This window comes from Scyliorhinus torazame, chromosome 29 (assembly GCF_047496885.1).
Source record: "Scyliorhinus torazame isolate Kashiwa2021f chromosome 29, sScyTor2.1, whole genome shotgun sequence".
NCBI lineage: Eukaryota > Metazoa > Chordata > Chondrichthyes > Carcharhiniformes > Scyliorhinidae > Scyliorhinus > Scyliorhinus torazame.
In genome coordinates, this window is record NC_092735.1 from 8,797,229 (window position 1) to 8,812,533 (window position 15,305).

General features: G+C 48.8%; 1 protein-coding gene and 1 long non-coding RNA gene across 3 annotated transcripts in view; one reads left to right on the top strand and one right to left on the bottom strand.

The window, feature by feature from the left end:
* The window catches only part of LOC140403840 (galanin receptor 2b-like), a 61,168-nt gene extending 49,907 nt beyond the window's left edge, over nt 1-11,261 (top strand). The window contains exon 3 of the mRNA XM_072492023.1: nt 9,724-11,261. Coding sequence (XP_072348124.1) covers nt 9,724-10,483 — 760 coding nt within the window. The 3' untranslated portion in view covers nt 10,484-11,261. The remainder of the gene's footprint in view (nt 1-9,723) is intronic.
* LOC140403725 (uncharacterized) overlaps nt 1-15,305 on the bottom strand; it is a 163,805-nt gene that overhangs the window by 129,526 nt on the left and 18,974 nt on the right. The window lies entirely within an intron of this gene.

Genomic DNA, 15,305 nt, shown 5'->3' on the forward strand with positions numbered 1-15,305 from the left:
GAATGCGGAATGCAGGGTTAACGGTAGAGTTCTTGGCATTGTGGAGGAGCAGAGAGACCTTGGGGTCTATGTTCATACATCTTTGAAAGTTGCCACTCAAGTGGATAGAGCTGTGAAGAAGGCCTATGGTGTGCTCGCGTTCATTAACAGAGGGATTGAATTTAAGAGCCGTGAGGTGATGATGCAGCTGTACAAAACTTTGGTAAGGCCACATTTGGAGTACTGTGTACAGTTCTGGTCGCCTCATTTTAGGAAGGATGTGGAAGCTCTGGAAAAGGTGCAAAGAAGATTTACCAGGATGTTGCCTGGAATGGAGAGTAGGTCTTACGAGGAAAGGTTGAGGGTGCTAGGCCTTTTCTCATTAGAGCGGAGAAGGATGAGGGGCGACTTGATAGAGGTTTATAAGATGATCAGGGGAATAGATAGAGTAGACAGTCAGAGACTTTTTCCCCAGGTGGAACACACCATTACAAGGGGACATAAATTTAAGGTGAAAGGTGGAAGATATAGGAGGGATATCAGAGGTAGGTTCATTACCCAGAGAGTAGTGGGAGCATGGAATGCACTGCCTGTGGAAGTAGTTGAGTCGGAAACATTAGTGACCTACAAGCAGCTGTTGGATAGGTACATGGATTACGGGAAAATGATATAGTGTAGATTTATTTGTTCTTAAGGGCAGCACGGTAGCATTGTGGATAGCACAATTGCTTCACAGATCCATGGTCCCAGGTTCGATTTCGGCTTGGGTCATTGTCTGTGCGGAGTCTGCACGTCCTCCCCGTGTCTGCGTGGGTTTCCTCCGGGTGCTCCGGTTTCCTCCCACAGTCCAAAGATGTGCGGGTTAGGTGAATTGGCCAATGATAAATTGCCCTTAATGTCCAAATTGCCCTTGGTGTTGGGTGGAGGTGTTGAGTTTGGGTAGGGTGCTCTTTCCAAGAGCTGGTGCAGACTCAGGAGGCCGAATGGCCTCCTTCTGCACTGTAGATTCAATGATAATCTATGATTAATCTCGGACAAAGGTTCGGCACAACATCGTGGGCCGAAGGGCCTGTTCTGTGCTGTATTTTCTATGTTCTATGTTCCAGTTCCTGGAGTGGTTTCCAGTTCCTGGAGTGGGTTCCAGTTCCAAGAGTAGGTTCCAGTTCCTGGAGTGAGTTCCAGATCCTGGAGTGGTTTCCAGTTCCTGGAATGAGTTCCAGTTCTTGGAGTGGTTTCCCGATCCTGGAGTGAGTTCCAGTTCCTGGAGTGGTTTCCAGTTCCTGGAGTGGTTTCCAGTTCCTGGAGTGGGTTCCAGTTCCTGGAGTGAGTTCCAGTTCTTGGAGTGGTTTCCCGATCCTGGAGTGAGTTCCAGTTCCTGGAGTGGGTTCCAGTTCCTGGAGTGGTTTCCCATTCCTGGAGTGGTTTCCCGATCCTGGAGTGAGTTCCAGTTCCTGAAGTGGGTTCCAGTTCCTGGAGTGGGTTCTATTCCTCGAGTGAGTTCCAGTTCCTGGAGTGAGTTCCAGTTCCTGGAGTGAGTTCCAGTTCCTGGAGTGAGTTCCAGTTCCTGGAGTGAGTTCCAGTTCCTGGAGTGGGTTCCAGTTCCTGGAGTGGTTTCCAGTTCCTGGAGTGGTTTCTAGTTCCTTCAGTGAGTTCCAGTTCCTGGATTGAGTTCCAGTTTCTGTAGTGGGTTCCAGATCCTGGAGTGGTTTCCAGTTCCTGGAGTGAGTTCCAGTTTCTGGAGTGGTTCCAGTTCCTGGAGTGATTACCAGTTCCTGGAGTGAGTTCCAGTTCCTGGAGTGGGCTCCAGTTCCTGGAGTGAGTTCCAGTTCCTGGAGTGAGTTCCAGTTCCTGGAGTGGGTTCCAGATCCTGGAGTGGTTTGTAGTTCCTGGAGTGGGTTCCAGTTCCTGGAGTGAGTTCCAGTTCCTGGAGTGAGTTCCAGTTCCTGGAGTGATTTCCAGTTCCTGGAGTGAGTTCCAGTTCCTGGAGTGAGTTCCAGTTCCTGGAGTGGGTTCCAGTTCCTGGAGTGGTTTCCAGTTCCTGGAGTGGTTTGTAGTTCCTGGAGTGAGTTCCAGTTCCTGGAGTGAGTTCCAGTTTCTGGAGTGGGTTCCAGATCCTGGAGTGGGTTCCAGATCCTGGAGTGAGTTCCAGTTCCTGGAGTGGGTTCCAGTTCCTGGAGTGATTTCCAGTTCCTGGAGTGAGTTCCAGTTCCTGGAGTGATTTCCAGTTCCTGGAGTGAGTTCCAGTTCCTGGAGTGAGTTCCAGTTCCTGGAGTGGGTTCCAGTTCCTGGAGTGGGTTCCAGTTCCTGGAGTGGGTTCCAGTTCCTGGAGTGGGTTCCAGTTCCTGGAGTGGTTTCCAGTTCCTGGAGTGGTTTCTAGTTCCTAGAGTGAGTTCCAGTTCCTGGATTGAGTTCCAGTTTCTGGAGTGGGTTCCAGTTTCTGGAGTGGGTTCCAGATCCTGGAGTGGGTTCCAGATCCTGGAGTGAGTTCCCGTTCCTGGAGTGGGTTCCAGTTCCTGGAGTGGGTTCCAGTTCCTGGAGTGGGTTCCAGTTCCTGGAGTGGGTTCCCGTTCCTGGAGTGAGTTCCCGTTCCTGGAGTGGGTTCTAGCTCCTGGAGTGAGTTCCAGTTCCTGGAGTGGATTCCAGTTCCTGGAGTGATTTCCCGTTCCTGGAGTGAGTTCCAGTTCTTTGAGTGAGTTCCAGTTCCTGGAGTGGGTTCCAGATCCTGGAGTTGTTTCCAGTTCCTGGAGGGAGTTCCAGTTCCTGGAGTGGGTTCTATTCCTGGAGTGAGTTCCAGTTCCTGGAGTGAGTTCCAATTCCTGGAGTGATTTCCAGTTCCAGGAGTGGGTTCCAGGTCCTGGAGTGATTTCCCGTTCCTGGAGTGAGTTCCAGTTTCTGGAGTGGGTTCCAGATCCTGGAGTGGGTTCCAGATCCTGGAGTGAGTTCCCGTTCCTGGAGTGGGTTCCAGTTCCTGCAGTGGGTTCCAGTTCCTGGAGTGGGTTCCCGTTCCTGGAGTGAGTTCCCGTTCCTGGAGTGGGTTCCAGTTCCTGGAGGGAGTTCCAGTTCCTGGAGTGATTTCCCGTTCCTGGAGTGAGTTCCAGTTCTTGGAGTGAGTTCCAGTTCCTGGAGTGGGTTCCAGATCCTGGAGTTGTTTCCAGTTCCTGGAGTGAGTTCCAGTTCCTGGAGTGGGTTCTATTCCTGGAGTGAGTTCCAGTTCCTGGAGTGAGTTCCAATTCCTGGAGTGATTTCCAGTTCCAGGAGTGGGTTCCAGTTCCAGGAGTGAGTTCCAGTTCCTGGAGTGGGTTCCAGTTCGTGGAGTGGGTTCTATTCCTCGAGTGAGTTCCAGTTCCTGGAGTGAGTTCCAGTTCCTGGAGTGAGTTCCAGTTCCAGGAGTGAGTTCCAGTTCCTGGAGTGGGTTCCAGTTCATGGAGTGGGTTCCAGTTCCTGGAGTGAGTTCCAGTTCCTGGAGTGAGTTCCAGTTCCTGGAGTGAGTTCCATTTCCTGGAGTGAGTTCCAGTTCCAGGAGTGAGTTCCAGTTCCTGGAGTGAGTTCCAGTTCCTGGAGTGAGTTCCAGTTCCTGGAGTGAGTTCCAGTTCCTGGAGTGGGTTCTAGATCCTGGAGTGGTTTCCAGTTCCTGGAGTGGGTTTCCAGTTCCAAGAGTAGGTTCCAGTTCCTGGAGTGGTTTCCCGATCCTGGAGTGAGTTCCAGTTCCTGGAGTGGGTTCCAGTTCCTGGAGTGGGTTCTATTCCTCGAGTGAGTTCCAGTTCCTGGAGTGAGTTCCAGTTCCTGGAGTGAGTTCCAGTTGAGGAGTGAGTTCCAGTTCCTGGAGTGAGTTCCAGTTCATGGAGTGGGTTCTAGCTCCTGGAGTGGTTTCCAGTTCCTGGAGTGGGTTTCCAGTTCCAAGAGTAGGTTCCAGTTCCTGGAGTGAGTTCCAGTTCCTGGAGTGGGTTCCAGTTCCTGGAGTGGGTTCCAGTTCCTGGAGTGGGCTCCAGTTCCTGGAGTGATTTCCAGTTCCTGGAGTGAGTTCCAGTTCCTGGAATGAGTTCCAGTTCCTGGAGTGGGTTCCAGTTCCTGGAGTGGTTTCCAGTTCCTGGAGTGGTTTCTAGTTCCTGGAGTGAGTTCCAGTTCCTGGAGTGAGTTCCAGTTTCTGGAGTGGGTTCCAGATCCTGGATTGGTTTCCAGTTCCTGGAGTGAGTTCCAGTTTCTGGAGTGGTTCCTGTTCCTGGAGTGGGTTCCAGATCCTGGAGTGGTTTCCCGTTCCTGGAGTGAGTTCCAGTTCCTGGAGTGAGTTCCAGTTCCTGAATTGATTTCCAGTTCCTGGAGTGAGTTCCAGTTCCTGGAGTGAGTTCCAGTTCCTGGAGTGAGTTCCAGTTTCTGGAGTGGGTTCCAAATCCTGGAGTGGGTTCCAGATCCTGGAGTGGTTTCCAGTTCCTGGAGTGAGTTCCTGCTTCTGGAGTGGTTCCATTTCCTGAAGTGAGTTCCAGATCCTGGAGTGGTTTCCAGATCCTGGCGTGGTTTCCAGTTCCTGGAGTGGGTTCCAGTTCCTGGAGTCAGTTCCAGTTCCTGGAGTGGTTTCCCGGTCCTGGAGTGAGTTCCAGTTCCTGGAGTGGGTTCCAGTTCCTGGAGTGATTTCCAGTTGCTGGAGTGGTTCCCCGATCCTGGAGTGAGTTCCAGTTCCTGGAGTGGGTTCCAGTTCCTGGAGTGATTGCCAGTTCCTGGAGTGAGTTCCAGTTCCTGGAGTGAGTTCCAGTTCCTGGAGTGAGTTACAGTTCCTGGAGTGGGTTCCAGTTCCTGGAGTGGGTTCCAGTTCCTGGAGTGGTTTCCAGTTCCTGGAGTGGTTTCTAGTTCCTGGATTGAGTTCCAGTTCCTGGTTTGAGTTCCAGTTCCTGGAGTGGGTTCCAGTTCCTGGAGTGGGTTTCCAGTTCCTGGAGTGAGGTCCAGTTCCTGGAGTGAGTTCCAGTTCCTGGAGTGGGTTCCAGTTCCTGGAGTGGGTTTCCAGTTCCTGGAGTGAGTTCCAGTTTCTGGAGTGGTTCCAGTTCCTGGATTGGGTTCCAGATCCTGGAGTGGTTTCCTGTTCCTGGAATGAGTTCCAGTTCCTGGAGTGAGTTCCAGTTTCTGGAGAGGTTCCAGTTCCTGGAGTGGGTTCCAGTTCCTGAAGTGGGCTCCAGTTCCTGGAGTGAGTTCCAGTTCCTGGAGTGAGTTCCAGTTCCTGGAGTGAGTTCCAGTTCCTGGAGTGGTTTCCAGTTCCTGGAGTGGGTTCCAGTTCCAAGAGTAGGTTCCAGTTCCTGGAGTGAGTTCCAGTTCCTGGAGTGAGTTCCAGATCCTGGAGTGGTTTCCAGTTCCTGGAGTGGGTTCCAGTTCCTGGAGTGAGTTCCAGTTCTTGGAGTGGTTTCCCGATCCTGGAGTGAGTTCCAGTTCCTGGAGTGGGTTCCAGTTCCTGGAGTGAGTTCCAGTTCCTGGACTGGTTTCCAGTTCCTGGAGTGGTTTCCAGTTCCTGGAGTGGTTTCCCGATCCTGGAGTGAGTTCCAGTTCCTGGAGTGGGTTCCAGTTCCTGGAGTGGTTTCCCGATCCTGGAGTGAGTTCCAGTTCCTCGAGTGAGTTCCAGTTCCTGGAGTGAGTTCCAGTTCCTGGAGTGAGTTCCAGTTCATGGAGTTGGTTCTAGCTCCTGGAGTGGTTTCCAGTTCCTGGAGTGGGTTCCAGTTCCTGGAGTGAGTTCCAGTTCCTGGAGTGAGTTCCAGTTCCTGGAGTGGGTTCCAGTTCCTGGAGTGGGTTCCAGTTCCTGGAGTGGGCTCCAGTTCCTGGAGTGGTTTCCAGTTCCTGGAGTCGTTTCTAGTTCCTGGAGTGAGTTCCAGTTCCTGGAGTGAGTTCCAGTTCCTGGAGTGAGTTCCAGTTCCTGGAGTGAGTTCCAGATCCTGGAGTGGTTTCCAGTTCCTGGAGTGGTTTCTAGTTCCTGGAGTGAGTTCCAGTTCCTGGAGTGGGCTCCAGTTCCTGGAGCGGGTTCCAGATCCTGGAGTGGTGTCCCGTTCCTGGAGTGAGTTCCAGATCCTGGAGTGAGTTCCAGTTCCTGGAGTGGTTCCAGTTCCTGGAGTGAGTTCCAGTTCCTGGATTGAGTTCCAGTTCCTGGAGCGGGTTCCAGATCCTGGAGTGGTTTCCCGTTCCTGGAGTGAGTTCCAGATCCTGGAGTGAGTTCCAGATCCTGGAGTGAGTTCCAGTTCCTCGAGTGAGTTCCAGTTTCTGGAGTGAGTTCCCGTTCCTGGAGTGGGTTCCAGTTCCTGGAGTGGTTTCCAGTTCCTGGAGTGAGTTCCAGTTCCTGGAGTGGGTTCCAGTTCCTGGAGTGGGTTCCAGCTCCTGCAGTGAGTTCCAGTTCCTGGAGTGGGTTCCAGTTCCTGGAGTGGGTTCCAGTTCCTGGAGTGGGTTCCTGCTCCTGGAGTGGGTTCCTGTTCCTGGAGTGGGTTCCAGTTCCTGGAGTGGGTTCCAGTTCCTGGAGTGAGTTCCAGTTCCTCGAGTGAGTTCCAGTTCCTCGAGTGAGTTCCCGTTCCTGGAGTGGGTTCCAGTTCCTGGAGTGGGTTCCAGTTCCTGGAGTGAGTTCCAGTTCCTGGAGTGAGTTCCAGTTCCTGGAGTGGGTTCTAGTTCCTGGAGTGGGTTCCAGTTCCTGGAGTGAGTTCCAGTTCCTGGAGTGTGTTCCAGTCCCTGGAGTGTGTTCCAGTCCCTGGAGTGTGTTCCAGTTCCTGGAGTGTGTTCCAGTTCCTGGAGTGTGTTCCAGTTCCTGTAGTGGGTTCCAGTTCCTGGAGTGAGTTCCAGTTCCTGGAGTGAGTTCCAGTTTCTGGAGTGGGTTCCAGATCCTGGAGTGGTTTCCAGTTCCTGGAGTGAGTTCCAGTTTCTGGAGTGGTTCCAGTTCCTGGAGTTGGTTCCAGATCCTGGAGTTGTTTCCCGTTCCTGGAGTGAGTTCCAGTTCCTGGAGTCAGTTCCAGTTTCTGGAGTGGTTCCAGTTCCTGGAGTGGGTTCCAGTTCCTGTAGTGGGCTCCAGTTCCTGGAGTGAGTTCCAGTTCCTGGAGTGAGTTCCAGTTCCTGGAGTGAGTTCCAGTTCCTGGAGTGGTTTCCAGTTCCTGGAGTGAGTTTCAGTTCCTGGAGTGATTTCCAGTTCCTGGAGTGAGTTCCAGTTCCTGGAGTGAGTTCCAGTTCCTGGAGTGAGTTCCCTTTCCTGGAGTGAGTTCCAGTTTCTGGAGTGGGTTCCAGATCCTGGAGTGAGTTCCAGTTCCTGGAGTGGGTTCCAGTTCCTGGAGTGAGTTCCAGTTCCTGGAGTGGGTTCCAGTTCCTGGAGTGAGTTCCCGTTCCTGGAGTGAGTTCCGGTTCCTGGAGTGGGCTTCAGTTCCTGGAGTGAGTTCCAGTTCCTGGAGTGAGTTCCAGTTCCTGGAGTGAGTTCCAGTTTCTGGAGTGGTTCCAGTTCCTGGAGTGGGTTCCAGATCCTGGGGTGACATCCAGTTCCTGGAGTGAGTTCCAGTTCTAGGAGTGGGTTCCCGTTCCCGGAGTGAGTTCCAGTTCATGGAGTGGGTTCCAGTTCCTGGAGTGGGTTCCAGATCCTGGAGTGGGTTCCAGATCCTGGAGTGAGTTCCCCTTCCTGGAGTGGGTTCCAGTTCCTGGAGTGGGTTCCAGTTCCTGGAGTGGGTTCCCGTTCCTGGAGTGAGTTCCCGTTCATGGAGTGGGTTCCAGTTCCTGGAGTGAGTTCCAGTTCCTGGAGTGGATTCCAGTTCCTGGACTGGGTTCCCGTTCATGGAGTGAGTTCCAGTTTCTGGGGTGCTTCCAGTTCCTGGAGTGGGTTCCAGTTCCTGGAGTGGGTTCCAGATCCTGGAGTGGGTTCCAGATCCTGGAGTGGGTTCCAGATCCTGGAGTGAGTTCCCGGTCCTGGAGTGGGTTCCAGATCCTGGAGTGAGTTCCAGTTCCTGGAGTGAGTTCCAGTTCCTGGAGTGGGTTCCAGTTCTTGGAGTGGGTTCTAGTTCCTGGAGTGGGTTCCAGTTCCTGGAGTGAGTTCGAGTTCCTGGAGTGTGTTCCAGTCCCTGGAGTGTGTTCCAGTCCCTAGAGTGGGTTCCAGATCCTGGAGTGAGTTCCAGTTCCTGGAGTGAGTTCCAGTTCATGGAGTGGGTTCCAGTTCCTGGAGTGGGTTCCAGATCCTGGAGTGGGTTCCAGATCCTGGAGTGAGTTCCTGTTCCTGGAGTGGGTTCCCGTTCCTGGAGTGGGTTCCAGTTCCTGGAGTGAGTTCCAGTTCCTGGAGTGAGTTCCCGTTCCTGGAGTGGGTTCCAGGTCCTGGAGTGGGTTCCAATTCCTGGAGTGAGTTCCAGTTCCTGGACTGGGGTCCAGTTCCTGGAGTGGGTTCCCGTTTCTGGAGTAGGTTCCAGTTCCTGGAGTGGGTTCCAGTTCCTGGAGTGATTTTCAGTTCCTGGAGTGAGTTCCCGTTCCTGGAGTGGGTTCCAGTTCCTGGAGTGCGTTCCAGTTCCTGGAGTGGATTCCAGTTCCTGGAGTGAGTTCCCGTTCCTGGAGTGGGTTCCAGTTCCTGGAGTGAGTTCCAGTTCCTGGAGTGAGTTCCAGTTCCTGGAGTGAGTTCCAGTTCCTGGAGTGGGTTCCCGTTCCTGGACTGGGTTCCAGTTCCTGGAGTGGGTTCCAGTTCCTGGAGTGAGTTCCAGTTCCTGGAGTGGGTTCCAGTTCCTGGAGTGAGTTCCAGTTCGTGGAGTGGGTTCCAGTTCCTGGAGTGGGTTCCAGTTCCTGGAGTGGGTTCCAGTTGCTGGAGTGGGTTCCAGTTCCTGGAGTTGGTTCCAGTTCCTGGAGTGAGTTCCAGTTCCTGGAGTGAGTTCCAGTTCCTGGAGTGGGTTCCAGTTCCTGGAGTGAGTTCCAGATCCTGGAGTGGGTTCCAGTTTCTGGAGTGGTTCCAGTTCCTGGAGTGAGTTCCAGATCCTGGAGTGGGTTCCAGTTCCTGGAGTGAGTTCCAGTTCCTGGAGTGGGTTCCAGTTCCTGGAGTGCGTTCCAGTTCCTGGAGTGGGTTCCAGTTCCTGGACTGGGTTCCAGTTCCTGGAGTGAGTTCCAGTTCCTGGAGTGAGTTCCAGTTCCTGGAGTGGGTTCCAGTTCCTGGAGTGCGTTCCAGTTCCTGGACTGGGTTCCAGTTCCTGGAGTGAGTTCCAGTTCCTGGAGTGGGTTCCAGTTCCTGGAGTGAGTTCCAGTTCCTGGAGTGAGTTCCAGTTCCTGGAGTGGGTTCCAGTTCCTGGAGTGCGTTCCAGTTCCTGGACTGGGTTCCAGTTCCTGGAGTGAGTTCCAGTTCCTGGAGTGAGTTCCAGTTCCTGGAGTGAGTTCCAGTTCCTGGAGTGAGTTCCAGTTCCTGGAGTGAGTTCCAGTTCCTGGAGTGGGTTCCAGTTCCTGGACTGGGTTCCAGTTCCTGGAGTGGGTTCCAGTTCCTGGAGTGGGTTCCAGTTCCTGGAGTGGGTTCCAGTTCCTGGGCAGTTGACCCGTACCCTTTACAAAGTACCTGGGTAAACACTTGGCACGTCATTACTATCAAGGCTATGGGCCAAATGCTGGAAAATGGGATTAGGTAGGCAGGTCAGGTGTTTTTCAGGTGTCAGTGCCGCCTTGATGGGCTAAAAGGCCTGTCCGGCACTGCATTTCTGTGATTCTGAAGCTTGTAAAGGTTTAAACTAATTGATGTAATGAAATGAAAGGCTGATGACAGAGTATGATCATATCCCTTGTTTCTGTTTGTAGATATCTGGCCATACGATATCCCTTGAAATCCCGAGATCTCCGCACAGCTCGAAATGCTACAGCAGCCATTGCTGTCATCTGGGCATTGTCGATCATCTTGGCTGGACCATACCTGAGTTACTACCAGATCGTTCATTTCAGAGGCATACCCGTCTGTGTGCCAATCTGGGAGGACAGAAAGAGGAAAATAATGGACGTTTCTTCTTTCGTTTTTGGTTTTTTAATCCCAGTTACAATCCTGAGTCTTGCCTACACCAGAACAATCAAACACCTGTGGACATCGGTGAATCCCATCGGAACCATCTCCGAATCCAAGAAAGCGAAGCGGAAAGTGACCAAAATGATTATCATTGTCGCTGTGCTCTTTTGTCTCTGTTGGTTACCCCACCACGTAGTGATCCTGTGCTTTTGGTTTGGTTATTTCCCCTTTAACAAGGCAACCTATGCCCTGCGGCTTGTCTCTCACTGTTTGTCCTATGCCAACTCCTGCCTCAACCCCATTGTCTACGCTTTGATATCGAAGCATTTTCGCAAGAGATTCAAACAGGTCTTCACTTGCCTCCTGAAGAAGCAAGCGGCCAATAAGGTCCACGTTGTCCACATGGCCAACCTTGTGACTGGGTTCCAGGCCCCGACGACCGAAACCTCGCAGATAAATGAGGAAAACTGCAAATTTGGGCGGTCAGACCTGGTGGAAAGCAGTGGGGAGCGCAACGAGCCAAGAGTTCCTCTGAGGCAGGGGGTGCGACTCTATCCCTGAATCGAAGAGAGCTTGGCGGCTTTGGTCCTGACTGTATTTCAGAGCAGGTCACTGAAATATTTGAAGATTCGCCTGGGTGAAGTCGAGCGCAGTGCAAGAGTTAGTCACTTGTAATTCTTTTTTGGACAGAACCAAAGTTTGTTTACAATGGCTGAAAAAGTACACCCGACGTTTTCAGAAACTGTTGCAACGTTGGGTCCTCCAAACTGAAGAGCCTCGTAGATTTCTCACCCGGCAATAATTCGACACTTGTGACGGTATTTTGTGTGCATGAGCGTGTGAGTAATGTTGATGCCAAAGTAACTAACTAGTTGGTTGTTTATGACTGCTCATCGCTTCGGTAAATCACTGCAAGAAACAATAGGAATTTTCTGATTCTCCAACCTGCTTCGCTCTCTCCTGCTTCTGAGTTGATTTGGCTGTCGGGCAGCTCAATGTATTGTTGTGAAGTGGTGCTTTAGAAAACAGACATATTTTGGATTGGATTTATTTCACTTTAATGTTTTAAAAGTAGATGTTTCAACTTTTGATTACCAAAATGTTACTCCGTTCCGACAGGCACAAGGCAATGTTCATCTCGATTTCGCATTTTCTTTTTTCTTTGGAATGTGAACAGAAGCTTATTCACTCCCTGGGGTTGTTGTCCATAATGTTGCGACTTCCTGAGCAATTTGACACCTTGGAAAGAGTCCTGCTCTTTATTGCTACTGTTTGAAAGGCGACTTCATGGTGTAACGTCTGTAAAGAAAGTTTTAGACTCTGGTGAAAATGTACAAATAAATCCATCTCCATACTCTGTGTGACTGGTGCTCCTGTGTTTTTGGCATTGGGAATATCTCGTGCACAAGTCCAGGCTGACACTGAGGGAGTGCTGCACTGTCAGAGCTACTGCCTTTCAGATGATGTTTTAAACGGACATCCTGTCTGCTCTCGGATCCTGTCTGAAGAAGAGCAAGATGTTCTCGCGAGTGTAATTAATCTTTATCCATCGTCGCCGTAAATCATTGAAACAGATTATCTGATCGTTAACACTTTGCAGTGAGTAGGAGTTCACTGAAAACTGCTTATATAACAGTGACTACACTTCAAAATTAATTAGCTGTCGATCACATTCGTTGGTGTGTGAGTATTGTTGGGTTCTGTGTACTTTATCTTGCAAGGAATCTACTGAACTGCTGGTGACTTGTCCAAACCAGGATTTTTATTAATGTACATGGTAAGGTTACAATCAGATACAGAGCAAGTTATCATAGAATTTCTTCAGAATCCCCTAGAATTACCCTTATGCACGATTGTCCTCATATACGTCTTACAACCTTCTAAGGATCACCCGATTTGATCAGACTTATATCTGATGCCATCTGCTGGAGGGAGGTCACACTGCTGCATGCATGGCCACCTGTTAGTGGGAGGTCACACTCCTGAGTACATGCAATACTATCTACAGGCATATCACCACATCCCCCTTCCTTAGGAGATATTGAACTTTTTTTACAAACATGATTATTATCATTACTCTATACATTAGTAATAAGCATGAACATTATAACAGGTTTAACTAGGGTGTCCATAAACATGATATGCCTGGTCAGTGCCTGTCCCTTTCGCATAGGTCATTGGGCCTCCCTCACGGGATCACCTCTGTTATCACTTGGGCTTGTGCCAGCCTTTTTGAAGGTTTGCGCGCTGCTCTCTTGCTTCATACCCTTTTTACCCTGTGCCTTCAGAAGGCATGCATCCGAGATTGCCACACGTGCGTCGCCAGCTTGTTCTTTGTTCGTGTTTTCTGTTATGGGCCAGTGCTTAGAAACGCCAAAGTGAATTATGTAGTTCACCTGACCTCTAACTTTCATGTTGAATTTGGCTTGAATGAGCACAAGAGACTTCACTTCAGGTGTGATTCATCAAACTTCCTAGGCACTTTTATCAAAACAAAGTTTATTATAAGAATGAAGTTAATACATGTAAAACAGTTGTTCTCAATTACAAACATGAAAAATCACGCAACAGCTACAGTAATCTATGTTTATAACTCTTAATGAATCCCCCTTAGTAACTGTTCCAAATCCATACAAAATCCAATAAACCAAAATCCCTTTCAAGGGTGTGGCCAGCACACTGTAATCTCACTGGAATGGGACTGGTCCTTTCCCCGAGATTCAGCCTCCAACCAGCTGATTCAAAACTCCTTCGGGAAAGCAACTCTATCTTTAAAGTTCCCAAGGCGGTTTGCCACACCCACACTTAAACAGCTTTAAAATAAAAACAGAGAAAACAGGGAAACACTGCCTTTTTCTTCTGCAGTCCAAAGCAACGAACCGAAACTGAAACCCAAACGCTAAACCTCCCTCACCTGACAGCCACAGCCCAGCTCCACCCACAAATGACATCACTGAAGCCGTGCTACAAGCCAGGTGGTAAGACCAAACCTTTCTTAAAGGGACAGTCACATGACAGTTCCAACAATGGTGTTTACTGCTTCATTGTGTGTTTTTGTCTTTTCCGTCTCTGGCTTATTGGTCATCATGTTACTTGTTTCTCTTTTGTTTTTGCCAGTGGGATGAGCTAGCTCTCCCATTCTTCCCCTCGTCCTCCTTCTTGTTTTAACAATTAGCTTGCAAATTCTTTTCTTTTTATGTTTGGACTTGGCAACCCCTGGTTCGGTGCTGGTCTGCATGTGTATGAAAGTATGTGGATGCTCAGGGGGAGCCTGAGGTACCAATGCGTCCCACTGACAACACCCAATTCTGCACCGTCAACTGGACGTTGGAGCACCTCGCTTTCGGGCGTCTGGGGGGTGGTTCGATCTACGACAACAGATGCTGCCCCTTCGCTCGCTGAGGCAATTCTCAATGGGTCCTCATCACTGGAAATGACGATGCAGACACTCTCTCGCCATGACGATCCAGACGTTGGGTCACCCTTGTCTTGCTCGAGTATATGTGTGTGATCCGTTGAGCTACACAGCGAGATAGTCATCAGTTCCTCCCATTCATCTTCCGATGGGCTAACCTTGACAAACATATCAATTTCAGAGTCTTGAGACCATTCACCAGGTACCCCTGGAAATATCTTCCCGCTCATCACCATCAATATCAATGTTGTTGTATTCATCATCAATATCTTCCTACTCATCACCATCAATATCAATGTTGTTGTATTCATCATCAATATCTTCACGCTCATCACCATCAATATCAATGTTGTTGTATTCATCATCAATATCTTCCTACTCATCACCATCAATATTAATGTTGTTGTATTCATCATCAATATCTTCCCGCTCATCACCATCAATATCAATGTTGTTGTATTCATCATCAATATCTTCCCGCTCATCACCATCAATATCAATGTTGTTGTATTCATCATCAATATCTTCCTACTCATCACCAACAATATCAACGTTGTTGTATTCATCATCAATATCTTCCCGCTCATCACCATCAATATTAATGTTGTTGTATTCATCATCAATATATTCCCGCTCATTACCATCAATATCAACGTTGTTGTATTCATCATCAATATCTTCCCACTCATCACCATCAATATCAATGTTGTCGTATTCATCATCAATATCTTCCCACTCATCACCATCAATATCAACGTTGTTGTATTCATCATCAATATCTTGCCGCTCATCACCATCAATATCAATGTTGTTGTATTCATCATCAATATCTTCCCGCTAATCACCATCAATATCAACGTTGTTGTATTCATCATCAATATCTTCCCACTCATCACCATCAATATCAATGTTGTCGTATTCATCATCAATATCTTCCCACTCATCACCATCAATATCAATGCTGTTGTATTCATCATCAATATCTTCCCACTCATCACCATCAATATCAATGTTGTCGTGTTCATCATCAATATCTTCCCACTCATCACCATCAATATCAATGTTGTTGTATTCATCATCAATATCGTCCCACTCATCACCATCAATATCAATGTTGTTGTATTCATCATCAATATCTTCCCACTCATCACCATCAATATCAACGTTGTTGTATTCATCATCAATATCTTCCCACTCATCACCATCAATATTAATGTTGTTGTTTTCATCATCAATATCTTCCCGCTCATCACCATCAATATCAATGTTGTTGTATTCATCATCAATATCTTCCCGCTCATCACCATCAATATCAACGTTGTTGTATTCATCATCAATATCTTCCCACTCATCACCATCAATATCAATGTTGTCGTATTCATCATCAATATCTTCCCACTCATCACCATCAATATCAATGCTGCTGTATTCATCATCAATATCTTCCCACTCATCACCATTTATATCAATGCTGTTGTATTCATCATCAATATCTTCCCACTCATCACCATCAATATCAATGTTGTCGTATTCATCATCAATATCATCCCACTCATCACCATCAATATCAATGTTGTTGTATTCATCATCAATATCTTCCTACTCATCACCATCAATATCAATGTTGTTGTATTCATCATCAATATCTTCCCACTCATCACCATCAATATCAACGTTGTTGTATTCATCATCAATATCTTCCCGCTCATCACCATCAATATCAATGTTGTTGTTTTCATCATCAATATCTTCCTGCTCATCACCATCAATATCAACGTTGTTGTATTCATCATCAATATCTTCCCGCTCATCACCATCAATATCAATGTTGTTGTATTCATCATCAATATCTTCCCGCTCATCACCATCAATATCAATGTTGTTGTATTCATCATCAATATCTTCCCGCTCATCACCATCAATATCAATGTTGTTGTATTCATCATCAATATCTTCCCGCTCATCACC